Source organism: Macadamia integrifolia, chromosome 7 (genome assembly GCF_013358625.1).
Source record: "Macadamia integrifolia cultivar HAES 741 chromosome 7, SCU_Mint_v3, whole genome shotgun sequence".
NCBI lineage: Eukaryota > Viridiplantae > Streptophyta > Magnoliopsida > Proteales > Proteaceae > Macadamia > Macadamia integrifolia.
The window spans coordinates 919,289-934,297 of NC_056563.1; the positions used below are offsets into that span (position 1 = coordinate 919,289).

The 15,009-nt window shown below is 37.6% G+C and overlaps 2 protein-coding genes across 2 annotated transcripts in view; both read right to left on the reverse strand.

Moving 5' to 3' along the window:
• LOC122084578 (probable WRKY transcription factor 32) overlaps positions 1-6,151 on the reverse strand; it is an 18,105-nt gene extending 11,954 nt beyond the window's left edge. Inside the window, exons 1-3 of the mRNA XM_042652937.1 lie at positions 5,576-6,151; positions 3,794-4,503; positions 3,544-3,702 (exon numbers count right to left, since the gene is read on the reverse strand). Coding sequence (XP_042508871.1) covers positions 3,544-3,702; positions 3,794-4,503; positions 5,576-5,998 — 1,292 coding nt within the window. The 5' untranslated portion in view covers positions 5,999-6,151. The remainder of the gene's footprint in view (positions 1-3,543; positions 3,703-3,793; positions 4,504-5,575) is intronic.
• A 2,840-nt stretch (positions 6,152-8,991) lies between these two features.
• LOC122084193 (eukaryotic translation initiation factor 5A-2-like) lies at positions 8,992-14,587 on the reverse strand. Its single transcript, XM_042652276.1, has 5 exons — positions 14,284-14,587; positions 9,732-9,854; positions 9,559-9,615; positions 9,400-9,474; positions 8,992-9,289 (listed from the first exon to the last, which is right to left on the reverse strand). The coding sequence occupies exons 1-5, from the start codon at positions 14,404-14,406 to the stop codon at positions 9,185-9,187; spliced, it is 483 nt and encodes a 160-aa protein (XP_042508210.1). The 5' UTR covers positions 14,407-14,587; the 3' UTR covers positions 8,992-9,184.
• Positions 14,588-15,009: the final 422 nt, after the last annotated feature.

Sequence of the window (15,009 nt, forward strand, 5' to 3'; positions counted from 1 at the left end):
TTTTTTTGGGGGGGGTTGGGGTGGGGAGGTGACTTCTTTTCCCAACTCTTGCTATTGGACAGGGCACAAACCCATACTTAAAGCATGAATTCTTGCACGAGATTCCCAGTTGGGCTATTCGATAACAAACTCCAGCTGTCCCTTTTCACTCCATATGTCCAGCTTTTTATAGAATTTACAAGGGTTTTAAGAAAAGGGAAAGATCAAAACAGAAAGAACCTTCCTAAACTAACTCCCCTTGACTAAGTAAACATCACTTTCAGTAATAAGTCTCTAAAATTGCATGTATGGAAGTTTTTTCATACTTGACTCCATAAGCCGTAGGACTTTTTGAAGAAGAAACAAAATTACAAATAATTCCTCCATTGGTAAAAATGATTCTATATTGTTCCACATTATTACAATTCTCCCCAACAACCAAAAACACAAATTGGTTATGATTCTATAAAAGACAATCAAATTCAAAAGATCATAACCAAATTATGTACTGAAGCTTCAGCATCACGCTGTCAACCCCTTCATCATATATAACCACCAGAAATCTGTGATACCATCATCATCCATAAGGACAAAACTACCAAAACACACACTGTCATCCAGCATCAGAAATTTCAGGACATTTCAGTGGGTTTGGCTCCTAAATTCACATTTCAAATTACTTGTTTAGGTACCAAATTCTATTAGCAACATTACTAAAATTAATTTGCAGATGGAGGATCTAAGTTATATCTCTTCTATGATTGCCCTACCAACCAATAAAATGCTTGGATTTAAAATTTTAAAAATAAATATTACTTTGGTGCACCTGAAATATATTGCCGTCCTCCATCCCCATACTTGCACTTTTCTCTTCCTCATAACACAGATCCAAAACTGCATTCATGTCCATCACATCCCGCTCATCTTCCACATCTCATCCCTATCTCTATTCTCACAGACTCAACTCATCCTGATCTCTCTTCTCACAGAGGATTCCTATATCACCAATGACATTCCCCGTACCTAAAGGTCCACTGCACCAAGAGTCTTCCCAATTGCCATATTCCACCCAAATATCACTGGACTACGGTCCAGCCTTATTTTGATTTCATATATGATGTTTTTCACTCTTATCCGACTAGAATCTAGCATCTCTTTTCACCCACCTCATCCTATTCCTCACCCATGTAAATTACCTCCAAAAAGTGTGTTTTCACTTCCCAATTTTCACTAACCAAATAAAGCCGCCACAGTTCTTCCAATCCACCTCCAAATTTTCAACATTCCGAAGGTGAAGAATATGGTTATGTATACTCTTCAAGTCAGGGAGTTCAAGTTCTCACTTCAATACTAATCAATTGGGCACTAGATGTGTGTGCCACACTGCCACCGTTACATGTACGACTCTTCAATTAGCAAGACTCACACAGCCTCTTCAAGTATGACAGGACACAAAAGCAAACAGGTAGGGAAAATCCTCAAGTTTATGCATGCATGTCCATATCAAACAGTACTTGTCACTTTCCTATGGTACAACCCATCAGATCAAACAACCCCACTAGGGACATATCTTAAAGATCAAGCAAGCATCACGTAATACAGATGGATCAGATGATCTGCTAGTGGTGGGTTTTCTTTTAAGATACAAGGAAAGAGACTGCTAGTAATGGAAGTGCAAGGATGGGGAAGAACAGGAATCGCAAGGATTAGGGTTAGGGAGAAATCGAGGGGAAGAAAGAGAGAGACAACAACCTTAATATTAATTAAATCAAACTAATTTTTCATTCCAATATTCCATATAGTCATGTAGAATTACAACCCTATTTATAAATACCAAATGAACTGAATTTAGACTCCTAAACCAAATAAACAACTATCCCTTCAACTTACCTAAACAAAAATTAACTTAAACTGATCAAATACCTGCTATAGAAGGCTTCCGACAACATAAACTACTGACTAACAATAAGACAAAATACTTAATTAATAAGGTAATTTTTCGAGACTAAACTAACTTATTTAACAACACATAGGACCCTTACAATCTTATTTATATACTTAATCCCGTTTACAGAATAAGATCCCAAATATGGGTTTATAAAAGATGCTCATTACATCAATAAACTCAAAAATAAGAAGCCAAGGTCTATAGAACCTAAGTTACCTAACCATGGGCCAAAAAAGGTCTTTTGGGGCCTGATTGGCCCAATTGGACAATCTTAACTGCATCAACCTAGTGCCATCTTGACATGCACTCTTTGGTTCACTACAAGCCATTAACAATTTGGCTCCTCCTTGGGTAGTTCACTAACATCTCTTGAAGTATTTTTATGGATACAACACACATTGAATTCTGATTAGTGGTTGGTTTTATAGGTGACATTGTTGTTAGAAGCAAAAGTTCTTAGTTTTTTCTCAGGACAATGAAACAGGAACAATTCACTGGCATGTCTCCAAATATTTGATTGAAGAGTATGGAGACTAGATATATAGTCAGCTTCAACCTAAGAAAGCAAGAAACATTAAATGTCTTCATGTTGAACATAGAGGAAGGAAGTGCCCATGCAAATAATGAAATCGGCATTCCATTCAAGCTCCAAGTAGACTGAAAATATGCCAATAAGGTAGCACTCATACCACATCCAATCCCTCATTCATGAAAGGAATAATAAATACATAGAAGTGCATCCATTCTGTTACAAGGAAACCTTAAAACTTGTGTGAGTAATTGATCAATTCATGACAATTTCAACCATGCTCTAGGCATCTGCATAGATCAGACCACAATGCACAAAACTGTATAAGACTTGTGCAAGGCAGTATAGGATCAAATCATGAACACCTTAACCATGCTAATAGGCATATCCAAGTGAAAGTATACCCTCCAAACTGGGATTCTTGAGTTGTTTATTTGATCCCATTTAGCTGGAATAAAAACCTTTTTCCCCGCCATCAATTTTGTTATTTATTTATTCAGACACTCCAGATCTCAACAATTACTGGCCAACACGATTATCTGTTCTTCTTCTCTCTCTTCTTTTCAAGAAATTTCTAGAGTGTGGATGTATTAATAAATAAATAAAATCTAGCTCTTGCAACAACTAATTCTTGTGACAATATTTGTCTACTGTAAAATTATACCAAAGAAATGCATCTATGAGTGAAAGAAATATAAACATTCTCACTATGTTACACTATCATGATACTAGATACACCATGCTATAACCATATTCCCCCAACAAATGAGCATCTCGCCATACTAAGAAACTAACTGAGAAAGAGAAACACAAAATGCAGCCATCATATTATCCTCACTATGTTACACTATCATGATACTAGATGCAGCATGCTATAACCATATTCCCCCAACGAATGAGCATCTCGCATTTCTAAGAGACTAACTGAGAAAGAGAAACACAAAATGCAGACATCATATTTTAAGAGTAGACTAACAAGTCATATTAATCTTGCATCATATCAGCTATATAGCACTATTAAACTTTCAGCGTCTATAACTATCAAACATAAAAGCAACCAAATACATAAAATAAAAGGAGTAGGAACCTGGGATAAGGATTTCCTTTCACCATTTTCTGCCCATACTTCCGCCACCTGTAGCCATCACTCGAGATCCCCACATCACCAGCTGCTTGAACAACAATCTTAGGCTCCTTGATTGTTTTTAGTACAGGGCCTGAATAGCTTACATTGTTCTCCTTTATCCTGAAAAACAAGAAATAGGAAGAGGAAAAAAAATACATAAATATATCAATAGCAAGAAAATTTCAATTACTACAGTCTTTTTTATTCTTGCCTTCGCTTTGGTTCTGGTTCATCATCAATTTCTCCCTCAGCTTTAATTTCAGCACCTGTGCCAGAGGCATCTGAGCTATGTCGTTTCTGTTCAGGCGTTGGCAGTATTGGTTGACTAGGTTCTCCCCTAGATGTAGATGGCTCAGAATCATCAAGTCTTTTGACTGGATGATCTATGGTTTCACTTTCTACAATAGGCCCAGCAGATGGCACAAACCTCCTTGTTTTGGTGCACCTAATCTTTCGAGGTGGCTCATGGTTATGCCGACCTTTATAGATAATCTCAGTCACATGGCCAGTGTGATCACAACGCTCAACCTTCTTCTTAGCATGGCAATCAGAAAATGTGCATTTATAATAGCTTCGAGAACTCTCAGTGCTCTTCACCTGCTTTTGCCCATACTTGCGCCAGTTGTACCCGTCACTGGTGGGTGTCTTTGCAACACCAAGAGCTGCTTTATTTTTCTCGTCAGAGGAATTCTGCTGCTCCACCTCTGGTGTAGAGATACTATTTTCTTGAGGAACTAGTGCCAGTCCTTGTTGTTGTGTTATGGAACTCAGTGGAGATGATGTGGATTGTGTAACAGAAACAGGCGACAACTCTGATGAAGGTGATGCATACTCAATCTGAAGCTGTTTCTGTGCCTGAGCTTGAGCAGCCTGAGCTGTCACACTTGCCAAAGCTTCCTGATGGGACATCCCAAATTGCCCCTAAAAGGAGGAAATAAATCATAAGCAGAAAGAAATTATCAACTTATACTGATGCTGTCATATCCAGTGGTGGTCCTACCAACATAGCCCTATGGCTGGAGCATCATAGGCTGGTAAAGAATCAAACAGTAACTAGGAAAAATGTATTTAGATTTAGAACTACTTCTTTTACTCGACCTATATATTTAACCTAATCTAAGTTGCATAATAATTGTCTCGTCAGAATTCACAGACCACATTAGAACTTTTAAGGCTCTCCATGTCATCCACACTGTCTGCAACTCAAGCTACAAAAGCATTAAAATAAAAGAATCTACAATTACACTTAACATCTAGGAGACTCAACATGTAAATAATCATTGAATGCCTCAATTGTAAAATTAAAAATAAATAATTAGGATTCAAACTCAACAATCAGTGTAACTACCTGAGTAGATGGTAACAGTCTCTTATAAAATTTACATCCAACTCTACAATATGATCCATAATAAATCATGACAAATAAACATTCTGAATAAATCTTCCCCGTCTGTGAACAAAGCTAAATTGGACAATAAGAATAGTACATCCTTGTGTGATCAGAATCTCCTACTTCCTGACCATGTTAAAATATTTTACTCTTGTGGACCAAATATCAACAAGTGCAAATCACTGTGTTACTGAAACACAAACTTCTCAGATTGTGACTAATGGCACAAACTCAATAACATATAAACCAATCAGACATTTAAGAATTTATTTACATCAAAGTTCAATGAACAGTCACCGATGAGAGTGGTCACCTATTCGAGCGAAGAAACAGGTGGGAAACCAAAGACAAGTCAACCCAGTCTAAGTTAAAATATAAAACTAAAGTATTTCCCATCAACAAGTCATAACCAATTTATCAGTTCAAATTGCACTAGACTGTAATAAAAAAAATACCCAATTCAAGAAGAAAAAGAAAAATCCCACCTCTACTGACTCAGGCATACAAGCTCAGATAACAATAAAATCACAGAATAGTTTTATATTTTCAGTACGGGACAGAACAAAATAACTAGGAGACAATTGGCAGTGGAAAGCACAAAACCTTGAATCCGGTGGTGTCGAAGGATGTCAGTGGGCAAACTATTGGATGCCCAGTTGGATCAGTAGAAACAGTTGGCTTCACATCGACTCCCTCAGAAAGAGGGTTGATCGAATTCGCTCCAGGAGATGCCATCGCCCCAGCGAGCAACTGAGAGAAGGAGCGGCAATCACAGTCATGATCATTGCCCAACGACGGAGGAGGAGAAGGCACCACTAGGGTTTCTACTGCAGAAGTAATCTGTTCTCTGAACTCCGGTTCGACCGGAAGAAGATCAGGTTCAGTTACAGAAGCCACAGAGCTCTGTAACTCTGGAAGAGGTCCCCTCTGTTCCGCTTCTTCTTCTAGTTCTTCAATCTTCTCTGTTTCTTTATCTTCTTCTTCTACCTTGGGAGAATTGATCCCCTGGTTGTTGTTGTCTGCCATGAAAGATTGAAAGCTCTGCAGTTGCAGTGAACAAATATGGGTTTCGGACGGTTTCGATGTCCGAAACGGGTTGCGTGCATGGAAATCGGTTTTTTGCGGGGCTTCAGGAGAAAGATTGTAGAGAGAGAGAGAGAGAGGGGTTTTGCCGTTTTTAAAAAAGCATTAAATGGGGGAAAGACTGAAGCGGTAGCTTCTTCTTTGACTAATATTGACCAGGTTGTTCTACTGCTGTTACCGACGCCGTTACTTTTCTTCCCTCGCTTTTTTTTTTTATTCTTTTTTCTAACGCTACTTTCTTTGGGAGTGGAGAATCCTCGCGCCAGGATATTGAGATGATGGCGTATGATATCTAACGGTGCAGTTAACTGTCTGTTACTGGCTTTGACTGTACATAGTAATAGATTATGATGGTTCATTTTTTTTTTTTTATTGGTTCATGGCTTTTTATCTTCACTCATCAAAATCTGTGTAAGAAACTTATGAATCAAATCGGATCATCACTACGGGATTAAAAAATAGAAGAACTTTGGGAATTTCCGTAAATTATAATTCATTAAATATGTTATATATTAATACAAAATTAATACTAATCTAGGATCATATAATTACCTTGGTCTACTTTGTTTATTGATTATTGATTTTTCTTGTACCTACACGAGGGTCAATGAGAACAGACGAAGAAGCATTCATAGAAAAGACACTTTATTTTCAGGGGTAGATTGATCATTTCACCTCATGTGTCTAGTGCAAAGATCATACTCTCCCATAAAAAAATATTTTCCCTTTTCTTTCACTATTTTATAAAAAAAAAAAAAAAAATTGTCTCTAAGATGGTGGTGTAGGCTATTCCAACACTTTTTCTCTCTCTTCTCCACCTTATGGCCGGATCATCCATTGTTCTCTCCATTAACTAGGTCCCCACCCTGCCAACTCAGATAATACTTGCCAAATTAGGATTGAATTTATTTGCTTCCTTGTTGAGTAGCACTCACCTTGTGGAGTCCATAATGAATTCATCACATCCTATTAAATGTGATAATTAAATAAATTTAATGGCAAATACTCCGTTAAAGAAAATTGTTAAGTTAGATTTTATCTATTGATGCTTGTCGGATCTTTGACTATAATCAAGCCATTGAAGTTTTCTGAAGCCAATTTTTTTATAGAATTTGTAGACTTGTTTGTTTATGGGATTTATGAGATATTACATTTTTTATGGGATTTCTTTGAAAGACCAAATATTGTTACTCATAAAAAAAATTGAGTTGTTTAAGCGAGTAAGATACACTACATCTTCTCATGTTGTGTTTTTTTAAATCATTGTTTCTCTTTCTTAAAAAATTAATATCATAGTATATGTGATGAGGTGTATTGTACGTCTTAGGTTGCGTAATTTGAATTGATAGTCAAACATCACTATAAGATAAAAGCTGAATACATGACCACCTTAAACTGAAAACAATCCATACTGATTTCAATAACAAACCATAGCTTATCACTACCTGCTCATTGGTTAAAGTTGGGTCTTCAGATAATCATAAATTAACTACATGCAATGTCTCGTAACAAACTATATCGTCACAAATTGTATGGCATTGACGGGAATGTCAAGTGTACAACATGTAAAATAAAGAAAATACATATAATATAATAATATCACCTAAGCTTGATAATTTTTGCCCTACAAATTTGATGGAAGCATAAAATTATGTACTACCATGTAGGACAAAATATTGTCCTCCCACTACAATAGAGTGGGAGAAGGATAAATTAATGTCCTCCCATATAGACCCCGAGGCCCCCTACTCACATGTCATATTTCACCCAAGTTGGAATTGGCTACGTAGTAAAAGCAAAGCATCTTCAACCACAAAAAAAAAAAAAAGCAACAATGGACCACAATGGGTGCACAAACATACATATGAAAAGTTAAATGATGACTTGGAGATTAAAATTTGACATGTAATCTATCTAGACTTTGCTTGCTTAAAGTGGGACAAACAAAAAAATAAGTTGTCTGCATGGCTATGGTCCCTCACTAATTCTACCATAGTTTACACAGCTCTAGGGTGGCCGGATTGGTTTGAAATTTCATTTGGTGAATAAAGAATAGAGGAAAATGCCTAGATCTACTAGATAAGAAAAAACTTTTTTCACACTTACTTCATTTATAAATCTACTTCATTTGTAATTTTTTTTCCCCCTTTATCAAGGAGATCTAAGTAAATTGCCTCTGAAAAGAATAAGAATAATTGCTGCTTCTGGTTCTGATTGCGGCGGAGATGAACTCTGTAGTATCATAGGACTTTGATTATTTGGGGTATTTTATGGGCTGCTTCATGAAGAAGGTATGTTGGACCTGAATATGAACTCCATTTGGCAAGGCCTAACACTGGTTTACTATGAAAATGGAAGGGATTTACGTAGCCCACGTAAACCACCACACCTCACAACCCATGATTACCATGTTCCCATTATATGTGACCTTCATTTCCCAAAAGGATTCTCTTTTGTACCGTCTCTCTCCTTTGTTGTTTGCCTTAAAAACCAACTTTTATTCCTCGTGGACATGCTCATTTTTCTTCTTGGTAGAATGGACAAGTCCATTTCACGTCCAAACATCACTAAAACAAAGAACAAAAAGCAACCCACTCAGTTTGCAAGACTACCACTACTGCAAAGTCTGGGAGGAAAAAATGTACAAAGCCTTACCCCTTACTTTGAGAGAGTTTCTACATTTGCAATAGTGCAGCTTATTTTTTTGGTAAAAAAATATTTTACTGATTTGAAGCAATAGTACAACTTCACCATTGTGCCACAGGCTCGCCCACTCATCCAAACATCAATTCTGGTAGCTAATTGATGTGAACAACCAAGGGATTTCCCTAAACTGGGTAGAACATGCCAAGCTCGACCTTGTAGTATGAGGCAATCTTACTTCAAATAGAGAATTTGAAGGATTGTAGAAGATAGAAACAGTACCAAACAAAGAATGTAAAATATGAAATATGTAAACAATCATATAACGTTGATACAGAGCTGAAAACAAGTCATTGTTTTTCAAAACTACATACTCCCAGATCATCTTAGCAGTTTATGAGTTGTTGCATCACAGCCCACATAACTCATCACTGGAGAAGGATAAAACAGTTTCTCTTTCCTATATAGTTTATAGCATTATAGAAATTAATTTTTCGGGCCAATGTCCTTGAGGGCGCAGATCTGCTCCTCACCCATTGCTGACATGACCGTAACCACAAGATCCTTTCCTTCGCCAAATCCATCTTTGATCTACACAACAAGAAGATAAAGAAAATCAACCCACAGGAACAAGCCAACCTCTGTAACCTATTTTTGAGAACATGACTGGAAGACACACAGAATATGGAAGTGCTACACACCTGGGAAAGCAGACTATCATCAGTTGGAAGCCTCAGGTCGTCCTTGGTGTTGCCATTTTCAGTCAAAAGGCTCACCTACAGGAAACAACCAAGTCAATTGAATTGCCAAATAAGAACTGAACCCAAAAATAAGATCATAGAACTTGGAAAACAACTTACAAAACCATCTTCAGAGATATCAATCAGTTGATAGTCAGTACGATTAACATGGGGAACCTGCAAAAGGATAAATAATTACCCATCCAATCAACTACACACCATTACCCACAATCGCAATCACCTAAATAATCCTCTTAACCGAAAACAACACAAGTGAAAGGGAGTAGCTTTACATCACAGTTGTGGGATGAAGGCACAATATCTTCAAGCTTCTTTCCAGTGAAGATATCAATCCCTACAAAGTGACACTTGGCATGACCATGCTTGCCAGTTTTGGAGGTGGAAACCTCAACAACCTATATGTTAAAGCACCCACAGAATAGATCAGAAATTATGCTCTGTTGATAAAGATCTCAATACACATGATTAAAGAGGCAGAAAATGCATGATGGTTCATATTCTTCCATCTCTCATAATAGACAAAGATGCAGCTCAAAAATACAAATCATAATGCCTACAATATCAAATCGGCACATTGGCAGCAAATGCATGACGGTTCATATCTTTCCATTTCCCATAATATACAAAGATGCAGCTCAAAATTACAAATCATAATGCCTACAATACCAAATAGGCACATCCCCATAGGAGTCGCGGTGAGATGAACAATAAAAAAACAAAATGACAATATTAGGAATATGTCAGATCCCATTGTGCAATAGCATATGTTGGCATCTCATAACCTACCACTAGAACTTACAGAGATTAGTAATGCAATACACGCCTATAGATGAGTGAAGACCCTACAAATGAGCGAAGACCATACTGGCAGAAGTAAGAAGATCAGCCTTTTTTCTCTAAACAATGCCTACCATGAAAGTTAGAAAACAAGCTACCTCCAGAGTCTTCGGATCCACAGATGGTAAAGCTGCACTGACCTCATACTCAAGAGTATATTTGTCTCCAACTGAGTGCTCTGGGGGCGAAGCAGCCACAAACAGGTCACTGTATCAGAATGAATTGAATCCTGCATATGTTCAATGGAGAAGGGCTCTTGATCGCAGTTTCTTTGACATTGACCACTTTTTAAAGTGTGTTCTTTTGTTTTTTTTTTTTGGAGTGCTTTTAAAAGTTATTCTTTCCTAACGTATCATTAATTAGTTTGCATTACATAAGTCAGCTTTTCTGTCATGTGCTTGAACTGGTGTGGTTATTTAACCAACTTTCCCTCTGGTTGTGCTCAACTCTCCTTCAATGGTGACTACAGGAGCAACACAAAGCCCGGTGTTGCTCTTCCATATAAGACAGATGCCATAAACCCTTTGAACAATCAAGCCATGGAAGAAGAAATGATTGCAGGGTTCAATTCCATGCTAGGATCATGGTGGGGAAGATCCGTGGCTGCAACGGGAACTCTTATCAATCTCCCCCTATCATCTTTGTCCCATCTGACAGATATTTTTAATCAGGTCGGGAATCGGAATCTAGGAAGGAGGAAGATGATGGCAGTGGCTGCAACGGTCATGAGTGTGGATTAAAGAGCAAAGGAAGACATGGACCCGGCTGAGTTTCCATTGGTGAAGGCTGCTAACATATGTACCGGCCAGCATAGCACTCACTCCTGGCCCTCTGTTCTTCATTGTGATACTGCCCATCTTTAAAAAAGTCAATCCCTTGCACATTCAGGCTGCCAAAGCCGGAGAGGGAACTTGGTCATGGCATTGGTACAGTGATCATTAAAAGTGATTTTACAACAATCACCCCTCCACTCCAACTCAGCAAAGGAATTTATGAGGCTAAAAAAATTATAGTGAAGTGGACTACTTCACTGGCTATAGTGACACCAGAAGAACCCTTCTTTTAATATATCCAAAAGGAAACAGAAAAATAAACATAAATTAGTATGACAGAACGGGCCCATAAAGAAGGATGACAGAAAATCATCAATGTAATACTCGAACAACCCATAGAAAGAGGGGGGGGGTTCTTTCTTCTTTTGAGTAGCAGTGAATTGAACTGTATGCAACACCAAAGGCTCAAGTAAGGTTGATTTTCACCTGTCAAGCGATGGTGGTGCAACTCTTCCCATGTCAGAAGCATAAATCTTTACAGACCCTTCTTTTACAATAGTTAGTTCTTAATTTTTCTTAGTTAAGTATCCGGATCTTTATCATTTAAAATCTCAAAATTAATAGATATTGTAGAAAATGGGATAACACAATTAAATTAAATTAATAAGGTGACCTTGCAAGAAGGTCACAGGCATACAGCTGTTGTTTCCGTACGTAACAAATTGCCTAGGGGAAGGCAAAAGATGAGTAACATTAAAGAAGTGAAAAAAGACAAAGAAGACAAGTAGCAGCAGATACGAAAAATTGGGAGATGTGAGAGCAGCAAAATCTCTCGAATCCAATGCCCCAAGAGTTTGCAATCTACAGATGCTCCCAACAGCACATAAATGAGTAAGAAAAAGATATGAACCTCAAGTGGATCTTTTTCGGAACAAGTCTGATCACATAATATAGACACATGCACATGTGACATGAATATTGCTGGACACATGTTATGCAGAATACACTGGAGGTCTATGGAGCAACATCCCACAAATCATAATCTTGGATTCTGAAGTGATTTATTCTTATGTCATGGGCAACTTTTTTTTTCCCCAATTCAATCCTAGGCAGTAGTTTCATTAAGTATAACTTCCAACCAAGGTTTGAAATTCAGTTTCGACCCTAATCAAGAAAAATATTTCGTTTTCCAACCGAAATTTTTCATATTTTCGCTAGCCATTTTGTTTCAATTCAGTGTTAAAATTACCATATTTTAGACAGATAATTTAAGGAATAGACTAATTATCTAAATTGGAACCTTTAGATTGTTAGAAAAATAAATAAAAAATAGTTTCGTAACCTAGGTCAGAAATGCACACCGCACCTTGATGTATACTTTCTCAAATATAGACTATTTTACACATAATTTAGTACCTAAACACACAATTTATTGAAAACAACTAAAATATGCATTATGAAGAAAAACCATTTAATATTACAAAATGTCTCAAGTGTTACAAATGCAAGGTCATGTGTTACAATTAATCAAGTACAAGTATACAATCAAGGTTAAAATACTCCTGTGAAACCGTGCCTCTAACTCTATGTCAGTACCACAGAGCTCCAAGAAGCTCGAAATTTAAGGAAAAAGGGTATACCTTTAAATTTGAATTTTACACAAATATTGCTCAAATGAAGCAAATAGTCATCATAGATGCATTGTAGTAGTCCCCAACACTTTGTTCCACCAAGAAATGTAGGTGATATAGCCCAAAACACCAAATATGGGGGTTTCTGTTTTTGGAGTCCCCCCCCCCTCTAATAGGAGAAACACTCGAAGCTCATGAAATGGATTCAAATTTCAACCCATTGGATTTAAACAGTGCTTTTTTATATGCATTGTTTTATTCCAAAACAGAGTCGAAACTGAAATTTCAGCTGAAACCTGCATTTCTATTTCCTACTGAGTTCCACACACTCACATCCAATTTCGTTTCACCCTCCCTCAAAACAAAAATATTCCGTGAAATTTTGGTGGTTTTGACCGAGATTTCAAACTATGCTTCCAACCAAAGATTCTTGTTGCAGCTACTTAAGTTCTTACAACCCTATAACCAGCCATTGAGTGGTCCATTAAGAACAAGCATAATATAATAGCAAGAGATGCAATGGGAAATCTTTAACTGCACCCTATCATAGGAAGATAAGTCGGCAATTTAAATATCCAGGCCTTGGTTCAGCAGATCTATATTGTAGAATGATCCAAATCTTAAAATAATGAATAAAATAGTAATTTGTTTAAGAAACGAATTTCTAATGTATGGCATGATAAGGCAAACTAGATAAGTGGCTAATAGTAAATGGACCATTTTTTACCAGTAAAAAGTTCAAGGTTTTGGTATACAACAAAGATCTTCATCCAAATTCCAGCAAAACATACCTTCAATACATTAAGGGAAGTGGGGAACAAAAGCCATCTCCCAAAGGGGGGGGGGGGATTAACACCAAAGAGATGAATTCACTGTTAAAAAGTACGAGGAAGAAACGACCATAGCGAAAAGAAAATCAATATACACACGAACTCAATTAACAATCGACCCAAAAAGAAGTCCAATTTGCAAACAAATTTATGCAAGGAAACTAAAATCCTATAATCTTGACCGGCCATCATAAAATCCACACACCCCAAACCAGCAAGTGAGATCGCCCAACATATGGAAGAGAAAAAGACCACCCCAAATAGAAATTGATATTCACTTACCCCCTTGGAAAATATCCTCATATAATACAAAACGGGAGGGCGGTAGGAGCTTGGAACCCACATCAGATACAGCATCAAATAATGGAAGCACTAAACCAAACCACTACGAATACGAAGATGAACGAGCGCACAGCACAGAGCACACAGCACAGAGCACAGAGCACAGAGCACAGAGCACAGAGCACAGATAATAAATTCAGGTAAAAGGGAGAAGAGATAATATGGCTACGGGTATATCTTGCAAAATTATTGATAAAAGAAAAATCAATAAAACAAGAAAACTCATAATTCGAAAGGAACCACATCAGATTGACCATAAGACGTTAGAACCTTCAAAAAAAAAAGCAAATAAACAATAGAGATCTTTCCAGAAACACATGAAACCCAAATCATCCACTTGAAGAAAACAATTCAGAACATAAGGAAACAAATACACATAGACAAAGAGCCAGAGAGCTTGATTGTTAATACCTTGCAGGGCCTGGCCTTAATGACGATGTAACCGTTCTTACGGATGGTACCAGCCTGCTGTGGGTAGGTCTTGGACGCTCCAGCGTCTGCCTTAGACTCAAAGTGATGCTCCTCGTCCGACATCTCTCTCTCTCTCTCTCTCCTTCTCTCACACAGCAAGCGAGCACTCCTTCTGTCCTTCCTCTTCTGCTATTCTAAGCTGAAAGAAGACAAGAAGGGGTACGAAAAAGAAGAGGAAGACCTCACCCGGATAATTCCCTTCTAATATAACTCTCTCACTCTCTCTCTCTCTCTCTCTCTCTCTCCCTCTCCCTCTCTCTCTCTCTCTCTCCCACGCACGCACAGCCCTTAGGGCTTAGGGTTTCAAACCCATTCTCTGTTCACCTTAAAATAGATCTTTTAATCCTGGCCGTTGGATAACGCATGCCTCAATATTCTGTTTTTACAAAAGGGTGGTGGGGTCGGATCTCTTGTGTAGTTGGAGTTTTAGATGCTTCGGATATGGCATCTTTGCTTTTTCTATTTTAACATATGTCCATTTGGGATTTTTTTTATTTTTTATTTTTTATTTTTCACTTTGGAAGATAAAAAGTGATTTTTGAACGTGTGGCCGTGTAGGGCTGAAGTTCGTACCGACTAGCATTTGGTTGACAGGTGCTCGACTGATTACTATAGCGTGAGTCTGAGGCTATGTTTGGTAGCGAAGAACAAAAAAAATCAAAATTT

Excerpts from the sequence above, each read along its gene's own strand:
- LOC122084193 (XM_042652276.1), bottom strand. The coding sequence starts at position 14,406 with ATGTCGGACGAGGAGCATCACTTTGAGTCTAAGGCAGACGCTGGAGCG. Across the intron at positions 9,855-14,283 it reads TTAAGGCCAGGCCCTGCAAG|GTTGTTGAGGTTTCCACCTC; the intron begins GTATTAACAATC and ends TTTAACATATAG. Across the intron at positions 9,475-9,558 it reads ATATCTCTGAAGATGGTTTT|GTGAGCCTTTTGACTGAAAA; the intron begins GTAAGTTGTTTT and ends TGTTTCCTGTAG.